We start from the raw sequence: 22,095 nt of genomic DNA on the forward strand, positions 1-22,095 counted from the left end.
CTCCCCTCTCTACATATTCCTTTCCCCTTCCAGCCGTCTCTTCTTCACTTCGTTCTGGATTGCCAAATAAACTCTTGACAGTTGCTTCTCTTTCGAGAAAAGTTTTCTTTCCTCTTTTTTTTTATTTAGTTTCGGAATCTATGTTTTCCACGTGCAAAATCGCAGTCGCGATTTTTGACACCCTGTCAACGTCATTTTTAAGACATCGATTTCCTATGCCCTACTTTATTTACTGCATATTTATATTTTCCCTGTTGTCAATTAAATTCAAGAATGTCTACTATACCATTTTCCCATTTACATCCTCTGCTATCTTCATCAATTCTTCTCTCAAAAATATCTATACGTATTGTAGTGGATTCCTTCTTCAGTCAGTCGTTGCCTAGTGGTCTGTTTAAGTTCATCGAAAAACTCTGGGTCTTAAATTATTCAGATTCCATTGTCTTAATTTGCTACCGTTTACTGTCTCTTTTAGTTGTAAACTGCAGTTCATAAGTAATAAGTTATCGTCGCAGATTAAAACTGGGTGCCGGATCGATACTCGAACTCGGAATCTTTGCCTTTCGCTGGCAAGTGCTCTACCTACTGAGCTTTTTTCTGTACTTTATTACTGAAATTGTGTAATTACATTTTTTAGGGAACTTTTAAATTAGTTTTTTGAATTGAGTAAACAATTTCAGTTCGTTTAGTCAATAACAGAAACAGATGATAAATTATTTTAGCAAATAACACTATTTTGGAAAAAAATTACAAAACACTCGCTTTCAGTATTGTATCTGCTCTAAGAATTAGTAAATTTTGTAATGACAACTGCAAAATGTTCCAAAATCGTTTCCAAAATTAGTGTTTAAAAATTTGATATTATTTTCCGTGTCTGTAAAAACATAATGGGAATTAAAAATTAGGTACAAAAACATTTGTGATTTGTGTTAAAAAAGGCATACCCTTTTTAAAAGTAATTACGAGGTTTGAACACTGTTGTAGTTTGTGGATGTCCTGTGGTTCCAACAACAATATTTTGGATGTTCACCAGCTAAGGGCCATCACGTTTCCGGAAAGTACAGGCAATTAGTGAAAAAACTACACTCTTAGGCCTTTCTGTTCTGGACACCATTTGGACAGCTATGCTTGTTCCTTTCAAAATTGTTGGAGGCACCGGCAATAGAGCCTGGTCAGCAGAATAGAACGAATCTTGAGAAAAAATTGTAAATGGACAGAGTTACTTACAAAAAAAGTCACTTGTACGTCAGTTCAATTCTTACCTCTTGGAACAAGCACAAACATTTTTGAATGACACTGTCGTAAAAGAGGTGCTTACTCTCTTCAGAGTGATAAGGGTTTACTTCTCTATGGACGGTAGACTTAACTCGCTTAGTCTTTTCTGCGACTGTGTGTTTCTTAGATATGTGTTGATTCTTTTAACAGTCGAGAAAGATCGTTCCACTGAAGATGTAGCATACGGAATTTATTATCAGTATCAAAGTTGATAATATACGAATTTCATCGAACCCTTAAATCAGGCCTAGTTCATACATTAATGAAGCTAACTTACATACATTCTTTGAAAAAAAACTCGGGTGAATTGTACAATATAATGAATTCCTTTTCAAAGCAACATAGTCTAACAAGTAAGAGCGGTCCATGAATTAGTGACAGTTTATGTGAAATATCACCAGGAAGATTTAGTTTATAATTTTTGTGGTTCTGAGAGTAAAGCAGGTGAATAAGTTCCAGCTTGTTGAAAGAAGAGTGCCTTTATTCTATTTCTCACGAAGCGATCAACAGTTACTTCACCACTGCATCGCCGTCCCAGTTGTCACTATTATGCAGGACACTGTCAAACTATTGCAACAGTTCTATTCTTTCTTTAACTGTGTTGACCAATCTGGACGACAAGTTCCATTAGTTGGGGCAAGTGATGGCAACTTTCTTTGAACGAATTCATATTACGCGAAAGTTATTTCAGAAGACTTGGAAGAAAATGAATGTGCGCGCAAGTGTGCACACTGCATCAATGAATGAGTCCTTTCAAAATTTCCCTCTTCTATTTAACTAGTTCAGTGTGCCGCTCATTTATATAAGATGCAACTCTGTCCTTCGCAACCATTTTAACTTCAAAAACGATTGAATATAATTTTTTGATTTCGAATGTCTACTTCCAGTTTTTCTTGAAGAGATCTCACGGAAAACGTCTTTATAGCAAATCACATTTATTTACATTCTGAGTTTTGAATTGGAAGAGAAACGCAAAAGCTATCATGGTTTTATAACGAAACAATGCACTGTATTTCAGACGATTACAAACACCTACAGCTAAAAGCAAACTCTGGAAACCTGTTTGTGAACACACAACACCCACGTGCGAAAGCCAGTCTAAGCGAGCTGTGCGGTGCTTTCACCGCACACCATCAGTGACGTCACACTGGCACCCTTCCGTGTTTCCCCTGCTGCCCTCATTTCGTCGACGATGTGTGCGACGTCGCCACAGAACTCGTCCCAGTCCACGAGGCTCATCTTAACCCGCTGGCGGGCAACGTTTTTTTCTGTGTTCCTCTCGAACGCGACTCCGGCTAACAAGAGGGCTGAGTTCGAGTCTGAGCTCGTTTGCTGCCGTGGCTCGCAGTTAGTCGTACTCGTGACCAGTAATAGAGAAGAACACAGTCATTGTCTGTCCCTCCGCAATTCATTTTCCACAGATTTCAGAAATTGTATTCATAAAATGAACAAAAGTTGACCAGGTTGATCACCTGGGCTGGAAAGGGGACCCTTCACGGGTCTGCCATCATCTTTAAGCAATAACAAATAATGTTTCCGTTTGTTCCACTGCAGCTCTCTGCAGACAACTGGTAGCTTTAGGAAGACGTTACAGCATCCCAGCTGTGAGAGATTCAGTTTTACGTAAGTATTTCAGCCTAATTTTGGTATTCATTCATAAACTCACTCTTGCAATCACGTCTTCCAAAGAACCAGAAGGAGAACTATTTTAATATGCCTGGAAGGCTACATGTAAAGTGTATGTATTCCTATAGTTAAGAATTCACATTATGCAACCTTTCCAATTACCCCTGAATGTAGCGTTTACGTTTCCGGAATGCAGTGCAGGGATTTCAATGCCCATCATAACACAAGCATTTAAACTATTTTATGTCGTTACATTCTCTTCCCATGGTCAAGTACCCTTAAGTGGCACCCAGTATTTAAACAGAACGGCTTCTTTCATGATACTCCTCTGTTTGGCCATCAACAGAGTCGTCATCCGTCTTAATAGTGGATTTAGTTATCTCTTACAAATTTCATACCCCTCTTGTACGAGACTTCAACGTCTACTCGCCTTAAAATTAAGCTGCTGTGTTGGTTGACGATTAAATGGAGAGTTTCTGGAAACATGTTTCAACAAGGAAAGAAGCCCTAATTCGTTTTACAAGCCTCCAAGAAATTTTTCTTATGCCTTGGAATGTGAAATTACTGTCTATATGGCTAAGGTAAATCATATATAAGGAAAAGTACACAGTCCTGTAAGATGGTTAGTAGCTATTTGCTACTTCTCGCGAGGATACTTTTAATTTCACCACTTATGTAGACACATGGCATTGTCAAGAAGATCCACTTCTCTGACCACATCACCGTAAAAAGACCTATGCCAAGGCTAACCGGAAGCGAAACTTTGCAGAGTATGTTGCGCCACAAGGCAAACGGCAGGGTAACGTAAATGCGGTGCTTCACCATCGCGTAGGTTTTCGAAGTCTAAACTTTAAATTACAAGGGCATATGTCTGCTATGCTATTGAGCTGAACTGTTTATTTCTTAAAGTTATTGCATTATTGCGTCTGAAACACTAGAACAAATATTTGAGAAAATTTAGTTTTCGTTAGAATTCGAGTTAAGTAACTGTCCGAAACACATCTGGTCTAACGTTTCAGTACACGCCTACATAATGCAGAATTTACCATTAGATGTCACCTGAGGCAGACCCACCAGTATAAAAGGTCTGCGAATTTCGTTGGCAATGGGAAGGCAATAACAGCAGAATTAGTCAGCAGTGCTCACTGATTTCGAAGGTGGGCTAATCACTGGACGTCGCTTAAGCAACAAAATAAGGGATCTTCCAACCCTTGTAAGACTGCGAAACTAGACTGTTGGTGAGGTAATTGTGAAATGGAGACGCGAAGCCATAGCTAAACCAAGACCAGGCCGACCATGTACCGACAAACAGGAACCATCGATCATTGCAGTGGTTGGCAATAGCAAATAGCACGAAATCAGCGGAAGGACTCTTGAGTTCCAAAGGGTTACCAGCAGTCCGTTTAATTCATCGACTGTGCGTGAAGGGTTAGAAGAATGGGGTACACTGGTGGAGCAACTCTTCAACCACCCGTTGCTGCAGTCTATGCTCAGCGACGTTTGAGGTGGGGCACAGAACGTCCTCATTGGACTGATAAATACGGCTTTGCTCTGTGGTAATAGCCTGGAACGATTTAGGCTTGGCGAATGATTTGAGAACATTAACCTGCCATTATGTCTAGTTCCAAGAGTAAAGCCACGGAGGTGGTGTTGGTTTACGTATCGGGGTGCTTTTTGTGGTTAGCGCGTTGTGCGCTTGCTGTGCTCATGAAAACGCTAAATGCGGAAGAATATGAACACTTTCACAGCTTTGTGTACCTCGTGTAGTAGAGGAACAGTCTGGAGAGAAGATTGTATCAGCATGACGGAACCTATCTAAGCAGCATCTGTGAGGGAAAGATTTGTGGATAGTATGATTCCTGGAAAGGACTATCTTGTTCACCGTCTCTACCTGAACCCAGAAGAACACTTTTGGAATGAGTTAGGAATCCAGCGTCCAACATCAATGACCTCTGGTTTGAGCTGTTTATTCAAACACCTCACAAAGTCTCCCGAGCAGAATTCAAGCAAAGACGAAAGGTGGGGGGTATCCAATATTAATGTCCAATATTGATGTCCAGATGTTATTGATCCATTAATTATCAGTATTGGCCGAGGCGATATTTTGTCTGAAGTTTACGGAATTTTGCTTAATTTCAAACTATACCCCCAAATTTCCCTTTGCTTCCTCGAAGCTGAAATAGATAACTAAAGATGTTAAGGGTAAATTTGTGCGTGGAAAGATACGACATTGCTGAAGTAATTGAACCGCGCCGGCCGCGGTGGCCGTGCGGTTCTAGGCGCTCCAGTCCGGAGCCGCGCTGCTGTTACGGTCGCGGGTTCGAATCCTGCCTTGGGCATGGGCGTGTGTGATGTCCTTAGGTTAGTTAGATTTAATTAGTTGTAAGTTCTAGGGGACTGATGACCACAGCAGTTGAGTCCCATAGTGCTCAGAGCCATTTGAAACATTGAACCGCATATTTTACGATTTACAAAGATTTTTCTACACTTTACATTTTAGTCTACTAAGGCGACAGTTATTATCTGATCTTAATTTTTCCAATAGGTATTTTCTAATCTGCTCCACATTTGCGTGTGGGCTAATTTACTTCTATTTACTGAGTGATTGTGGCTCAGCTGAGGTACGTGTTAACAAGGTTTTAGGAAGAGACAGGTGACTGAAGAACAACGTTCGGCTTAAATATATGCATTTTATTTGCAAAGATAAATTAGGTACATACGTATCACATGGAATACTAGCAGATATTTGGACACTTAGTGCACGTAGCATAAAACAGCTCTTAGAATCTAACCAGATAAGGGTATCGTAGAACTCTACACCAGCAAGTCTCAATTCTGCTTTGTTTCATGCAGTAATAGCCTCTAATTTCATTTGGCTAGTGTGACAGACGAAGCTACCTATAGCACTTAAGCAGGATTTGACAGCTTCTTAGCTACATGCAGTGTTTAAAGGAAGAATACATTTTGTAACTTTGAAATTACATCTGTTCACTAAGGAACAAAGATAGTGCACGTGCATTTTATAGCATGAGTAAATATTTCATTGTTTACAGTAATTATTGTGCAATTGCCATGTGAAATAATACATAGGAGATATGACAACGAAGTATTTGACAAGAACCAAACACTGTCATTCCATAAAATTGTTACAAAAACAAAACATTAAATTATAAACAGTAAACATTTATGTTCACACGCATAAACACACAAAACATTCACACAGTAACGCTTAACCCTCCTGGTAGGTAAGGAAAGAATCATAATTTAACTGCCTACGTTTAAGTCCAGATAATTACACTTCTCTACACAGCACACTAAAGAAGTTAGAAAGCTAGAATGATTTCGAGATCACGATTTTGGAGATAAATAGATCGAACGCACGAAGGAGGTCAAGCGCCCAAGAATAAAATAGTTCTACAGCTACAATACATAAGATGTGATACATTTATACAATTTACAAATGGATATGACGGCGAGAATGACGAGCTAATTAATTTTTTATACAGCAGAGGAGAGACGGGCTTGCTGAATAGTCTTCTCCCCACCTCGGCGCTTCCTGGCACAGCCTTTCAGCACAGCGGGAAGGACAGCTTACGCATGAACATATACGCGGGGTGGAGTCAGGGCCCCAGCGCACAGTTGCGCGTACCTCGTCCTCCGCCGCCGACCTGCAGGCCGCGCTCAGAAGCCACGCCTCGAGACTAGTACGTAGCTCACTTGGTCCCATTTCCCATCTCTTATTGCGGGGCCCTTTCAGTGGCACAGAGAACGCGCTGCTAGTAGACAGCGAGCCGCGTCCCGGTAGTCACTCGCAGCGGCAGTTTGCTAACAGATGGCGGGCGCGGCGGCACGTGGGCGCTGCGGCGCCCGCACCGGACTGGCGCCACCCACAGGGGCGCTCGCCCTCCGGTACGGACGTCACACTCGCCACTCTGCGCCGCGGCGCCGCCCGCCAGCGTCGCAACTACTCGACAGAGACGCGCGCTCGACTCCCGTCTGACGGAAGCAGTCACCGGTAGCAGCCGTCTCTCCTGCACCGCTAGCGTGCGCTGGATCTGCAGCGGGCTACGAGCGGGAACTATACAGTGGGTACAACGATGGGGACGATGCGGACGCTAAGTACGTGGTGAAGTGCAGGGAAAACGAGGTCACGAGGAGAGTCCCTTAAGCGAAGTTGGCCTTGAGCTTGGCCAGCGCGTTGTTGAGGTGCAGCATCTCGAGGTTGAGCTGCGAGAGGCAGCCCTCCAGCCGCTCCACGGAGTCCAGCACCTCGACGCGCTGGGTGTGCGGGTTGTAGCGCACCTCGAACTTGCGGGACATGCCGCTGGCTACCCACCTCCTGCGGAACACGAAACCACACGTTAGACACCATATTCAAATCTTACGGTCGTGTGTAGCTGAAGCCAAAGGCACACGTCGGTGCTGACAACTCGTGGCAGTTAAATTCAGCGGATGGTCAACGGTAGTATCAGGGGGCCACGGTATGTTAATGTTTTCTTATGGCTTCCATCCCGATCAGGCCTTCCGATTTGATGCCACGAACTGGTCAGAAGCAATCCAACGTGTCCTTATTGGGCGAAATACCACCATATTGCAGAGCGATATCGGAACATTGCAGAGCGATATGAAGTGCGACAAGCATGTAATGGCAGTTGTGGGGAAGGCGGATAGTCGTCTTCGGTTCATTGGTAGACTTTAGGGAAGATGTGGTCCATCTGTAAAGGAGACCGCTTATGAAACACTAATACGACCTATTCTTGAGTACTGCTCGAGCGTTTGGGATCCCTATCAGGTCGGATTGAGGGAGGACATAGAAGCATTTCAGAGGCGGGCTGCTAAATTTGTTACTGGTGGGTTTGATCATCATGCGAGTGTTACGGAAATGCTTTAGGAAATCTGGTGGGAGTCTTTGGAGGAAAGGAGGCGTTCTTTTCGTGAATCGCTACTGAGGAAATGTAGAGAACCAGCATTTGAGGCTGACTGCAGTACAATTTTACTGCCGCCAACATATATTTCGCGGAGAGACCACAACCACAAGAAGTTTGGGCTTGTACAGACGCATATAGGCAGTCATTTTTCCCTCTTTCTGTTTGGGAGTGGAACAGGGAGAGAAGATTCTAGTTGTGGTACGAGGTACCCTCCGCCACGCACCTTATTCTGGATTGCGGAGTATGTAGATGTAGACGTTTCAATGAGCCCACTACTGTTTAAGCTCTGTATCTAATGGCTGAGTTGCATTTAGTTACTAGCTCTCATAACTGTCGTTCTTTCCTCGGCAAGATACCAGAGTGCCGAAAGGAAGTAGCCGTACTATAGCCATTTCTTTAATCCTTTTCTGTTCAGATTTAACTATCACGACACCAATGAGTGTTCCATTTCGTAGGAATTAGGACAAATCGTCCACGATTGCGTTTGAGGAACTTTAGGAGTTTGATGGGCTTTTCCTTTTATATCCCTTCGTGATTCCACTGGTTTAATACACTCTTAAGCTTCCGTCTTGTCTACCGATTTACCAGTGAGTAATATCAGATACATATTCAGCTCTCAGTATGCTCGTTCGATTTATTACCCCCTCCCTCCTCTAGTCTCACAGTTCTGGCAATGTCCTTTCCAGCTGTCTACGGCTGATTTCTGCTGTAAGTGATCAACTTCACCATTTAACAGCTATGGCCCGCCTGTGAAATTATAAAATCGCTATCTCACTTGCTGTGGGATATTCGTGCGGTGAAAAACGCGGTAACACCCCGTGGCAATTTTCCACTGGTAACGCGTTGGCAAGCTGGTGTCTCACGTGACTAGTGTTCTCATAGCTGTCGAGAGCTATGTTTCCATCGAGGACTGTACAGGCGAAAGTCGCGCTGCCGCCGGCCCACTGCGTGCGGCGAAAGTGCGGGCGTAGCGCACGCAATGTCGCTCCAAGCACGCGTTGCGCACTTCAGAGACGTTACGGAGTGCTGTTTTCCTCTTTGCGGGGATGGGGGCCGATTCTGCCCTGCAGGGTTAGTCATCGTAAACACAGCGCCCCAAATTTTATCGACAAATACAGCCCGATCTTAAGACTGATGGGGTATACAGGTATATCCGACTGACACGATTTCAGTTCCCAGTCGGATAATTACACTAAGTAATTTGTGTGCGTTACAGGACGTTGGGTTTTAGGTAAATTCTGCTGAATCTTTCGCATTGGTCCTCTTACCAGCTGCTTAATAAACTGATTGGAGAGGGTTCATTTTTGTAAACAAATTGAAGCTTCGTTTCAACTACGGAGAGTAACGAAGATGGCAGACAATACATGAAGTTTCAATGTACTGATGGGCTAAGAGTAGTAATACATCAGCATCACATAACGGTAGAGAATGCTGCTGTGCAACAGTTTAGGGCTATTACAGAAAAGCAAAATTTGGTGCAATGTGCGATCATCTTTTTAATGCTTTACCACTTTCTTCAGCACTAGCTTCTGCGCGGGAAATGTTTCAGAATATTCAGCATTCCAATGAACATGCTGTTTACCTAGAAATTTTCACGAAATTCTGGGTTAATTTGTGACTTTGAAGTACCTTGAGGATGATCTAACAGCATTTTAATAAAAACTAGGTTGTATTGAATCGTCCTCTGAAGTGGAATGGAAGGACACTCATCCGTTTGTACATTACGTATTCTGCGGTTCGCAGTTACATAATTCATTAGAGAAGTTCGCAAATAGTAGTGGCAATAGTGTACTTGATGGGAACTCCAAACTCTAGTGTGTACAGGAACATGTGAAAAAGATATTTACTGTGCTATCAGTTGGTAGTAGCAGGTCATTACACAAGGAGCTCAACCTCAGACTGGGCAAGGAAATCGGCCGAGCCTTGTGGAAAGCATGTCATTGTAATTTTTGCCGAAATCACAAAGAAGGCAAATCTGGGTGGCGGAATGGAAATGTGAACCGCTGCTATATCTAACACGAGGCCAGTGTCGCGTTACTGCGGCACCTCTTAGAATCATTTGCGAAACAAAGTGGCTAAACGCTGTAGAGCTGGCCTGTGGTGGGAGGAGGAGAGTTTTACGCACCTGAACTTGTCCTTGGCATCCTCGAAGCTCTCTGCGACGTAGTAGACGGGCTGCACATCCTGGTCCTGGTAGGGCTGGATGGCAGTCAGCGAGGGCTCGAAGGGCCGGTGCTCGGGCTTGTCGGACACGGCGTGCAGCAGCTCGCGCGTAGAAGACAGCAGCCCGGCGCCGTACGCCTTCAGCTGGCCCTTCTCCTTGCACAGGCCGAACTCGACCGTGAACCAGTACACCGTCGACAGCTTCTCGATCTCCGCGTCAGACGCCCCGAGGGAGGCGAGGCCGATCTCCTGCGAGAACTGCGCGAAGCTGGGGTCCGCCAGCAGCGGCATGTGACCGATCAGCTCGTGGATGCAGTCGCTGCGGAAGAAAGCGAGCCCTCTTAGCCGAGCGCGGTCTGTGCAGTTGTGTATCAGTCACCGGACATTACGGTTCTGCGATGCTCTGAAGTTTACTGCGCCAGGAAAGGTAATTTGTACTTTCAAGTTATCAAGAGAACATCGAAAGGGTGCAAAAAAAAAAAAAAAAAAAGGGCAGCTCGTTTTGTATTATCACGTAATAGGGGAGAGAGTGTGGCAGATATGATACGCGAGTTGGGATGGAAGTCATTAAAGCAAAGACGTTTTTCGTCGCGGCGAGATCTATTTACGAAATTTCAGTCACCAACTTTCTCTTCCGAATGCGAAAATATTTTGTTGAGCCCAACCTACATAGATAGGAATGATCATCAAAATAAGATAAATCAGAGCTCGAACAGAAAGGTTTAGGTGTTCGTTTTTCCCTCGCGCTGTTCGGGAGTGGAATGGTAGGGAGATAGTATGATTGTGGTTCGATGAACCCGCTGCCAAGCACTTAAATGTGAATTGCAGAGTAATCATGTATAAGTAGAACTGCCCAATCTGTGTTTACTGATTTAAGAACTCCAGTTATGCTGATTTCTCGCAAGTTTCTCAAAGACAGAAAACCTCGTTTGTTACGTTAGGGTTTATGCGATGCGTCACCATTAGGAACCACTATTCCTATGTTTTAACGAATTCACGTTTAAACAGAGGTAAGGACAGTCGCAATACGCTCAAAACTCCAAAAAGAATATAATTCAAATTCTAAAGAACGCAGGTGCTGACAGGCGTGAATATTACAGAATCATCAGTTCGGTAAGTCGCGATTGCAAAATACTAACAAGAATACAGAAGGATGGGAAAAGTTGTAGAAGCCGACCTCGGGAAAGATCAGTTCGGATTGCGGAGAATGTAGGAACACAGACAGGGCAATACCGACGCCAGACTTCCCTTAGAAGCTAGGTTAAGGACAAGCAAACCTACGTTTATAGTATTTGTAGACTTAGAGACAGCTTCGGATAATGTTGAGTGGAATACCCTCTTTGAAACTCTGAAGGTAGCAGGGGTAAAATACAGGGAACTAAAGGCTGTTTACAACTTGTGCGGAAACCAGATAGTTATAATAATCGAGGGACATGAATGGCAAGCACTTTAAGTTTAGACTGTCCCCGACGTTACTGAATCTCTACACTGAGCAAGCACTGAAGGAATGTAAAAACTTTCGAGTAGGTATTTAAGTTCAGAAAGAAGGAAAGGACTGAGGTTTGCCGAAGTCACTAATTCTATCACAGGCAGCAGGGGACAATAGCAGTTGAACTACAAGGTCTTTAGTGCATATAAGATGATCAATAAAAGCTAAACAAAAATATAGGAGTGTAGTGGAAATAATTCAGGTGATGACAGAATTAGATTAGGATACGAAACAAAAATAAACGAGTGTTGTTATTTGGGCAGCAAAGTAACTGATGATGGCCGAAGTAGAGATGTTATAAAATTTAGACTGTCACTGGACGGAAACTTTTTTCTGAAGAAAAAATTGCCGTCATCGACTATAGATGTTTTAGGAAGTCTCTTCTGAAAGTATGTAAATGGAGTGTAACCATGTACGAAAGTGGATAGTTTACACTAGAGAATGAAAGCTTTTGAAATGCGGTGATGAAGAATGCTGAAGATTAGCTGGGTAGGTCCCGTAGTTAATGAGGTACTGAACAGAATTTGGGAGAAAAAAAAATTAGTGGCACAAGTTGACTAAAGGAAGGCATCATCGGTTGACAGGACACATTTAGTGACATTAAGCGATCATTATTTTAGCACCGGAGGAAAGTGAGTGGGGTAAAAATCGAAGAGGGAGACAAAGCTGAATACAGTAAACATTCAGAAGGGTGTAGGCTGCAGGAGTTATTCGGAAATTAAGAGGGTTGCACTGGATAGAGTAGCATGGGGAGCTGCATCAAACCAGTTTCATGGACCGAAGACTGGCATCCTTTGTTCAACAACACGAGTACTAGTTACCTGATTTTTGAAATAGATTTTGTTGAACAGTTATTGTAACTTACCAGAGCTCACGATGACAAGTTGCCACGCAATGAACGGCAGTAAATCTTATCGCTTAGCACATTAGCATTTTAGAAACAATCCGAAATGGTAAATTACTGTACAACGTCAAATCACGATCTCCAACCAGGAACTATTTTTTGAGGCAATATGTGCCACAGTAATACCTGCACAGATCTGCGTTAGCTAAATTATGTACTCAAACACGTCTTTGGGAGCAGATCACTAAAATGCCACACACTAATACAGGATACATGCCACGGCGAATGAGCCTGTTGCGACAGATTTTGCAAAAGCATCCCTGCAGTATATTGTATTGGGTAATTTGCACTTTGAGCTCTTAAGAAATCACTTAGATGCGCGTCTATTTTTGGTTTTGAAGCCTCAAGTTATGAGAGTTATAGCAATACCTGCAAGTGTGCGAAGTTAAACTTCGCAACCTGTGGAATTGGTTGAGGGAAGAGCAGCTAGTTGCCTGTGTTACTGTACTTTATAACTGAGGGGATGAGGGGATGAGGGGATGAGGGGAAGGGGAAGGCAGAAAGAAAACTCTTCCGAGCGAGCTTGAAGGAGCTAGCAGCGGGGCGCAGTCCAGCGTGGCGGGCTGGCGCGGGTTGCAACAACACGGCGCGCCGGGCCAGCCGGCTGGCTGGCTGGCTGCCCGCCGTGATTGCATTAGCGCGCCCGTAATGGATCCCTCCTCATCTAGCGCCCCACTGACGGCCAATTAACCCCGGGCTTTTAGCGATGTCATTCCAGTCGCTGCTTCCACGTAATTCGATTGCATGCGGCGTGATGATGTTCCTGTCACGGGAGAACAGTTCAGAAAGGAGGGCGGAACGGAACAATCTCCAGAGGATGAAGCGAAACTGCTACTTTGCTGTGTGACGCGAAGCCACATTGCTGCAGTCTTCGCAGCTGAAAGCCCTGTGTGAAAGGAGTGAAAGCAGTTTGTGAGCAGACTTCCTCTTTGGGAAAGTTACGGGCCTTGTTTAAACAATTTGGACGTTAAAAATGCTTCAGACAAAATTGTTGGTATCTTACTACTTAGAACTTTAATAATCTTCGTATTTAAATTTGTTTATCATCTCTGAAAATCTTAACCATATTCAGTGCGTTTGCTACTAATTCGTGCAAATTCTTTGAGGAAATATTTGTTCTCTCTACACACATTTGTGTTTGAACGGGAGGCATCTCTTTCTTTTGCGGATATCACTAACATTTTATGACATTTCATTGCTAATATTTATTGCGTATTAATCCGTGGTCCAAGGCATTCTTTGACCAACATCTTCCACTGCCCGGGATTTCAGAAACTTTAAGGACATAGAAGTTGGTCTTAAACCTCATAAAACCGAGCTGTTTATAAGTATCCACACAACAGTAGGTTCGTGATATCAGACCGCTGCCTACCACCGCGAAATAGCACCGAACTGTGTTTTAGAGCTTGTAGTGAGGAAGAGTTGGCGCGTTTGTTTTATTTAACACTAAGGCCCACAATATGTCTAATTTCAGTGATCTATTACAGACTTTCGACGACCTCGCTGCATCCTAGCGTAGTAATGATTAGATCTTGATGAAACCGCAGTATCAGAATGTGTGGTTCCCCGGTCCCAGTGCATGTTCTGCTACTGCTGATTTATCCGCATTACCCAGGTACCAATTGCTCTTATTTCTTACGGCGAGTGTTGACGCTTATTTTCGTAGTTATGCACATTTCACCGCAAGTGCAAAGGATTTTGTGTACGCCTGCGGTGGCAACTGGTTGGCGTTGGTTCTTTGCAGCGTCCAAATATTAGCGCATTGTAATAAAGAAACAACAAAATTCGTTTCTGACACTGGTTTTACCAAGATCTAATCGTTAGCACATTAGCATATAGAGGCCATAGGAATTCAGAAGCTCAAGAAACAACTTTCAATTCTTTGCTATTAAAGTAGACAAATTGTGGGTCTTGGTGATAGAACAGTGTCAACTATTCCACACTAGAAGCTAAAAACCAAGAAACGTCGGCGCAACTCCCCAAACTTAGGCAACGATGTAATGACGTCACGAACTGATCATCGTGTGGAAACAGTTCCGCTTGCTGAGCTTATTTGCTATTAGCTGCTTCCCGAGTCGTTTACACCTTATGCCTCCGACACTGGAAGATTAAAGAAGTATGCTGTGGACCGTGGACTGATGCCCATAAAATATGTCAGTAATGAAGCTTGCATAGTTTGACTGAAAGAAGATATTGCTTATTTGATGAGAAACTATGAAGAGGTACAGAAATCTATACCTTTCTTACGAGAGCGACTGACGTTCAGGCATTTGTGAAGGAGCTAAACTTTTCGTGTCGTACCTTGTATAATATACACACAAAGCAACTAGAAGTGGACATCGAAAACATTTACGACGATTTTTAACTTTCATTCGTGATTGGAACGACACGACTCTTCAAACTTTTTGCATAAACTTAAGTGCACAAGATGTCCTATACGCTCTGACTTGGTACCATCATTAGATTCTCAGTTTTTATCTGGATGGAGTTTCCTTTAATTCGGCAAACAGATGCAGATCCACAGAAAAATCTGTAAAGACTCATCCGTCTCCGTCATACTATTTGACTTCTCAGATGCAAAAATAATTTCACTAGACTGGTAGGCAAGTCACAATGATACCTAAGTTTTCCTCAAGGGCACGAAAATTATTTCTCCAATTACGAATGCATTTTTTTCCATTCCAGAACGGAATGTATTGCGGCAAACGTTGTTACATTAGCTCGACACACGTTAAATGTTGTGTTCTTTTTATTGACAAGTGCGTAAAACGGTAGGTATGAAGTTTTCTGGACATAAATCAGTTCGTGTCCTGTGATAGCTGAATTCTCAAAAGACTTCTCCGTCAGAAATTTTTGCCTGAAGGCATTTCAGCATTGAAGAGCTGAAAGAGGAAAAGGAAGAAAATACGGCGCATTCTCTTTGAGAATCTTATTAGCCTCTGATCGGGCAATTTTTCTGATCGGCCTCCGAGGGACGGCTTGCGTGGGTCGTTAATTGAGAGTAGCGGCTCAGATTGAGCTGCAGCCCGGCTCTTTCTTTTGTTCGTCCCTGGGGAGCTGGGCGGGGCGGGGGCAAGCCTTCGCCCTCTACCAGTTCTGCGCCCAACTCCCGCTCTCTGTTACTTTGGGCGATATTCCCAGCTGGAAGAGAAATGCCCTAATTTCTTTCTGTGAGCCAACCGATTCGATTTGTGTTAGCTTGTTAGGTTTGACACAAAAATGAAATATTTTTTTAGGCAGAGTGCGAAAACTTATGGTGTGGTGCAGTGTGCGCCTACGCGTACTGAGTTCGTTGGAGTTTCCACATTCGTGTTGGTCAATTTTGAACACTCCATTAAGTTCTTTTACCTTCGTCATTACGCAATAAACATTTCTAAGGGGAGTGCACGGTTCTTTTCCTTCTCTGGAACTCCAGACTGCGGAGAGAAACAAGACTAAAAGCTAATCTTGAGGGGGGATACTCAGTATCCAGCAACCTGTGTAGTTTTAGTGCAGAACAACCTACAACTTGTTCTCTTCTTGACCGATCGAGTCAGTGCAAGATCACTGCATGTCAGCAACACTCATTGGAGCTGGAGTTTAAGTTTCCTGCTTCTGTGCTAAAGTATCCTAGCAAATGTTTTTGCACATTTTTTTCGGTTTTAAAACTTTAGTTGTCTTATTCTGTCAACATTTATATTCTTTATTCCTTTTTATTTGTAACTAAGAAGTTTCGGGAAAAATGTCCTAAGATTTAATGGAACACTTTTTTGGTCAGATCAGGAAGCACCAGTTTAATGTCGGATGTCTTAAAGGTACACAAGTTAAAAACATTTAATCTCTTCAGCAGCGTAAGTCATATTAGCTTCTGGGACAAGTAGAAGGTATGAGGTGCATATTCTAAAAATGCATTCATTAGAAATCCTGCACATTCGTTTCCTTTGAAAGCGCACGGTTTATGTTTATACCAACTGCTTGTACTTTAATTGCAGCCGTACGTTTCAACTAATAACCAGTGCGTGCATGTAAGCAATTTTTAACCCTCACAAGGACGCAACAAAGCAATGGGTGGCCTCTGAATCTGCAATCGCAGATGGTTTTAGGAATTAGTTTGGAGATTTGAAACCTCTTACAGACCCGATAAAACATTGCTGTTTGAGGTTTCTGACAATGTAATTACTTTTATTTTACGTTACAGTCGAGCGTAATCGAAGGAGAATCTCTTGTAACAAGACAACCAAACAAACAAATTACGTCTAATGCTTTAAACTGAGATCATTTCCCCGCTCACATGTTTCCAACTTAGCGTCACTCCAAGTGGCAGTTTCCAGGGTTGATTATGTGATGGGAGAGAGTATCTAAACGACGCTCAGGTCATTTCCGTAATGGAGTATTTCGAAATTGACATCTTTACATTTGCAGGGACGGCGTTCTAGTAAACGTCTACCACAATATGAAACAGTTATTGACAGATTCTCAAAGGAAACTATCTTCACGGAGCTTCCATTTTGTTGCATTTCTCTGAAAGTTCTCAGTCTGTCCTATTATAGAAAGATTTAGCTTAAGTTATTGTATTATTTGGTTAACTGAGTATTTTTTTAAGGCTAACGAATTTCATATTTCGTTAGTGCTATAAAGGAAGCGTTTTCTGTCTAACTCTTGGCAGGTGTTCGGCTGATGTGTTGTGACAGGGATTTCCAGTCGATGGCGTGTTTTCTTCGAAAGGCGACCTCCCGACATCACCACCATTCGCTTATCACAGTCGTTACTGGACCGTCCACCGGTCTTTAGTTAACTGAATTCTCTGAACTCGGTCCATTTTAATTTGTTTATCGTGTTTCCCGTCTTCTAGATAACACATTTTACGGTGCATGTACAGTCCAGACATCTGATTTTTTTCCTTTTCAGCGTAAAATCGCTATTTCGAATTACACTTTTATTTACTTCCCTAGTTTTAGTTTATGATGCGTGAATAGTGTTGCTTTGAAGAGTAGTTCTCACCCGTATGAACACCGTAACTGGCACATTGAATTATTAATGACGGTCTGGAAAGCTTAGTATGAAGCTATCGCAGGAATACTTACTGTGGCAAGGACAGTTCTTCAAAATATAAGGTTACTTTTTCATGCTGAAGTTTCCTTTGATTATCATGGCACATCGCTTTCACGTGTTTGCATCTACATCCAACAAATGGGGTACTTCTAAATTTAAAATTTGTCGTCCTGATGTGGCTTACGAAGGACTGAGGAGGAATTAGGGAAGTCAGTTTTTCTTTTCACTAAGTAGAAAGAAGTGACACCGTGATGTTGCCAGCCCAAATATAATTAAATGTTGTAGAAACAAGTTTTTTGTAACAGTTGCACACTAACTCTTGCATGAACCAGTTACATTTTTATCATGACATTATCTCCGTATTACAACTTATTAAGAATAGCCCAACCCAAATATTTCTGTAACTCCAGAGCAGAAGCCTGCTTCTTGAGACAGCCTTTTTCTGTTGCTCAGGTTGATATCTTGTCGTAGAGAAAGAATTTTTATGGTCACCCAAGCTGTTAAACTATCCGCTACTTAAACGGAGCTTCAGCATAATTCTACTGTTCGGTACTTACGAAGTTACGCACCAGTTGCCGGCCGCGGTGGTCTCGCGGTTAAGGCGCTCAGTCCGGAACCGCGCGACTGCTACGGTCGCAGGTTCGAATCCTGCCTCGGGCATGGATGTGTGTGATGTCCTTAGGTTAGTTAGGTTTAAGTAGTTCTAAGTTCTAGGGGACTGATGACCACAGATGTTAAGTCCCATAGTGCTCAGAGCCAGCCACGCACCAGTTGTCTAACGTGTAATTTTCACCACGGCATGTTTCGGGGCTGCGTTATTCCATTATAAAGGCAACGTAAGTAGAAACCCAGTGGCAGACATGCATTGTCTAACATTAAACTCCTCTTGCGACAGCTTGTGTGTTCTACTCAAGCTCGGCTTGAAACTGCAAGGTTTTTACTTTTGGCGGTGCATAGAAATTTTAAGCGGTTGATAATTGGACGATAGTCCCGTAACATGTTGTGGTCAGACTTTCACACTTGACAAGTGGGGCATAACTTACCTCAGTAACGAGTCATGAGTGTTTTACGATAGCTTTAACAGAATTCTCAGTTCTCGAGAAGGCACACACACGAGGGTAAGAAAGTTTCTCCTCTATTTACTGTGGCACTGAAGATGTGTAAGAAAGCATTCCATCTTCAGGCCTCAAGTGGCCCATCTGGACCATCCGACCGCCATATCATCCTATGCTGAGGAGGCGGATAGGAGGGGCGAGTAGTCAGCACACCGCTCTCCTGGTCGCTATGATTTTTCTGTGACCGGAGCCGCTACTATTCGGTCGAGTAGCTCCTCAATTGGCATCACGAGGCAGAGTGCACCTCGAAAAATGACAACTGCGCATGATGGCCCGTATGGTCACCCATCCAAGCGCCGGCCACGCCCGACAGCGCTTAACTTCGGTGATCTAACGGGAACCGGTGTATCCACTGCGGTAAGGCCGTTGCCGAAGATGTGTAACACGGTAACAAGTTATTCCTAGTAAGGAATACAAAGAAATCGCGCTGTAAATTTTGGCAACATTTAAACTCTTAGCAGTTTAGTGTTTGATAGATTTTGAATTAAATTTATGAAAACAATATTCCACACAGGAGTTAATTGGCAACCTAGAAATTTAAGATTGGCTGACGATAGATTTACGGTTGTAACCAAGCTAGCTACTGCAAGCAAGCTGAAGGTCCCCGTCTAAAATGAAGCAATGGAACATTGCCGTTAATCTGTAAGAAATGTTCGTTGATAGGCAGATGAAAGGCACAAACGCTGAGCAGAGACAGATGCGAGATACTCACGGTTCAGGAGTGTGCGTGGGCGACGAGGTGTGCCTGACGTACTGCGTGCTCTGGAAGATGCGGAACGCCAGACTGGCCAGGAAGTCGCGCGCCGTCAGGAGCCCGGCGGCAGGTCGCAGCCGGAAGCCCGTGTGCTCTGCGGGCAGGCGAGCAGGCCGGCTAATGGCGAGCGACTCGGCGGGCAATGGCAGGGAGGTCCAGGTGTAGGATAAACAACACAGTGGAAGGGTATGTGATCCTCAATGGAAGTCAGGGATCATTACAAGATCTTTTAAATAGAATGAAGTAACTACAAGACTGTGCACAGAGTACAGCAAAATACAGAGCAGTAGTCATTAAAATAGTAGTACCAAAGCTAGGCTTTGTGGAGTATGTTTAACAGAATATCCGTTTGTAGTGCAGCATTATATGGAATTGAGTCGTCGACTGTGGGGAAAACCGAAATGAGACTAAGAATTTGAGACGTGGTGCTGTAAGAGGATACTGAAAATCTGGTGAATTGATATGAAATGCAGAGGTTCTGCGCAGAATCGGCGACGAAAGGAAGCAAGGTGGTACAGGACAATAGTGCGTATGATAAAACATCGCAGATCAGCTTCCATTGTGCTGTAGGGAGCGTGAGAGGGCAAGAAATAGGCAAAATACATTCATTTATTAATGTAGGCTTTTGGTCTAAGTTATTCTGAGGTAAACAAGTTTATACTGCAGGGGAAATAGTGGGGGGTGTCATGTGCAGATGTAAGTCTTAAGTCTGTAAACAGTGGAGGTTTAATTTTAAGTCTTGTACATAATCTGACTGTTCTTAACTGAGGATCACTGAAATGAATAATTTTTGACAATACTTGGTTGTAATAGCCAAGAAACTAGCAAATGTCTGAATGATGGATTTGATGAAAGCAGATGTAAGCATTAAACCCGTAAATGTTAGAAGTTTAAATTTAATTCATGTACATAATTTTACTGTTTGATCATCATTAAAATTAATGAAACTCAAGTTTTTCTAATTACATTTTTGTAATGTGTGTATCTGACATGTTCCACACCCAGCATGATTCCTTCGTTTATGGGTCTATGGAATGAATAATTAATCTAATGAAATCAGTCATAAGACTGATGACGGAATAAACTTGGCGCTAGAATTTTTGATATGGCCGTAACACATTGACATTTTATTTGTAACTTAATGTAAGAATATTTCGCTCAAACTATCACTACGTATTTTACCTAGTTCTTTCAGGGTTTTAAATTCATCATCAGGTGATACGTTTGTTGAAGGTAACTTCACATGTGCCGGACAGTCAAACTGCAATAAATGAAGGTCGTGGTACAGTAGTGACTTCATCCTAGTTCTTATCTAATCAATTTATCGATATTTGCTGCTGTTCCCGCTCAGTTTTTGAAGACTGATTGCTGTGGTAGTTTCCAGAAAGGAAACCTGTGTATTTCCTCTTTCAGATCCAGTCGAAGTCTACGTCCGATGTTTCTAACTAATTCTGTTGACATTTCGGAACTCGGCGGAAGTGAATTTAAGAAGAAATTAACAGTAGCTGAAGTAAACATTGTATTATTGAGGTTCCAGTGTAGACAGAAATGCTGCGTATGGGTTTGCGATTCTTAGACAGCAACACAGCCGGTCTGTTAGTGAATGACCGTATTACCCAAACCCTTTATGGACGTGTATTGTTTTAGTAACTTTACTGAAAGCTTCGATAAAGTTAGCTTAAAGCCAGTTATCTTTATTCTGAGAATAGTAGCTTTTTACTCCCGAACACTTTTGAACCTAAATTTTACATTGTTTTTACATTGTTCTGATAATTTTCTTTTAGAGGCATTTTCGTCTTGCCAAGTGAAAGTCTCCTTGAACATGAATTGTGAAATAACTAGACTAAGTGAATGTTGTGCTTTAGAGTCTTGCTGAAACCTGTCTTGCATACCGTTTGGAAACTAGTGTGATTATGAAACACTACATCGCCTAGGCTTGCCATTTCAGAAATACTTAGCGGTCGTGAAAGATTTTAATATTGATTTCTCCACGCGTTATTGCGAGAAGCGTAGGCTGCACCGACGCACGAGTGCTGTACTCACTGCTCATGAAGTTGGACATCTCCTCGAGCTGGGGGATGCGCTCCTCGGTGAAGATTCCGGCCTGCTGCAGCAGCTTGAAGACGCGTCGGTACTCGACGCACGCGTACTTTGGCAGCAGCTCGATGGTGGCGCGGAACACCTGCTTCCACGTGGCCGTCTCCTCGGGCGTGTACTCGATGCGGGGGATCGGGTCTCCGCTGTGGACGAGAACCAGTGTCTCAGACAGTTGCACACGGCAGCAGTGCGGCAAGGCAGAAAAGCTATCTGGGGAGAGGTACTCACTACTTGTAGGCGAACGCGATGTTGGCTATCATCTTCCTGCGCTCGCGGTACACCTTATCGGCGAAGCCCGGGTGGTTCATGTCCAGCTCTGGCTCGTACTTTGTCATCAGGTGGTTGCAGTTGTCCAGGTCGCTGGCGTGGCGCGGAAACCACGGATCTGTGGAACAAGCACACATCCGTTGTCAATACCGTCACGCCGCTTTCAACAAGCCAAGACGATTATAAATAAAATGCAAATTTCACAGCAAGCGGCCAAACTTCCTGAAGACAAGTTTTTCTTTGATGTAAAAAAACACCAGCCTTTAAGCTGCGTCGTTTATGCGCAGTCATTTTTTCCGTGGTGGCTGTTTCGTTCAGGGGGTACCATTTTTTTGACAAGAAACCCAGTTAATTTGTGGCATTATTGAAATTGCCTAACTACAACTTTTGTTTCCGTAAGTTAGTGCCTGTAACCAATTTTGGCAGCAGCCGTTCATTTGTATGTA

The 22,095-nt window shown here is 43.2% G+C and overlaps 1 protein-coding gene and 1 pseudogene across 2 annotated transcripts in view; both read right to left on the bottom strand.

Annotated features, from left to right (window-relative positions):
* Positions 1-5,577: 5,577 nt before the first annotated feature.
* Positions 5,578-22,095, bottom strand: part of LOC126259968 (tyrosine 3-monooxygenase) — a 39,614-nt gene continuing 23,096 nt past the window's right edge. For both annotated transcript variants that reach the window (XM_049957085.1, XM_049957084.1), the window contains exons 7-11: positions 21,611-21,767; positions 21,329-21,525; positions 19,244-19,379; positions 9,955-10,311; positions 5,578-7,240 (exon numbers count right to left, since the gene is read on the bottom strand). In XM_049957085.1, coding sequence (XP_049813042.1) covers positions 7,066-7,240; positions 9,955-10,311; positions 19,244-19,379; positions 21,329-21,525; positions 21,611-21,767 — 1,022 coding nt within the window. In that variant the 3' untranslated portion in view covers positions 5,578-7,065. The remainder of the gene's footprint in view (positions 7,241-9,954; positions 10,312-19,243; positions 19,380-21,328; positions 21,526-21,610; positions 21,768-22,095) is intronic.
* On the bottom strand, positions 18,785-18,902 carry LOC126261249 (5S ribosomal RNA; annotated as a pseudogene).

Source organism: Schistocerca nitens, chromosome 5, assembly GCF_023898315.1.
Source record: "Schistocerca nitens isolate TAMUIC-IGC-003100 chromosome 5, iqSchNite1.1, whole genome shotgun sequence".
Taxonomy (NCBI): Eukaryota; Metazoa; Arthropoda; class Insecta; order Orthoptera; family Acrididae; genus Schistocerca; species Schistocerca nitens.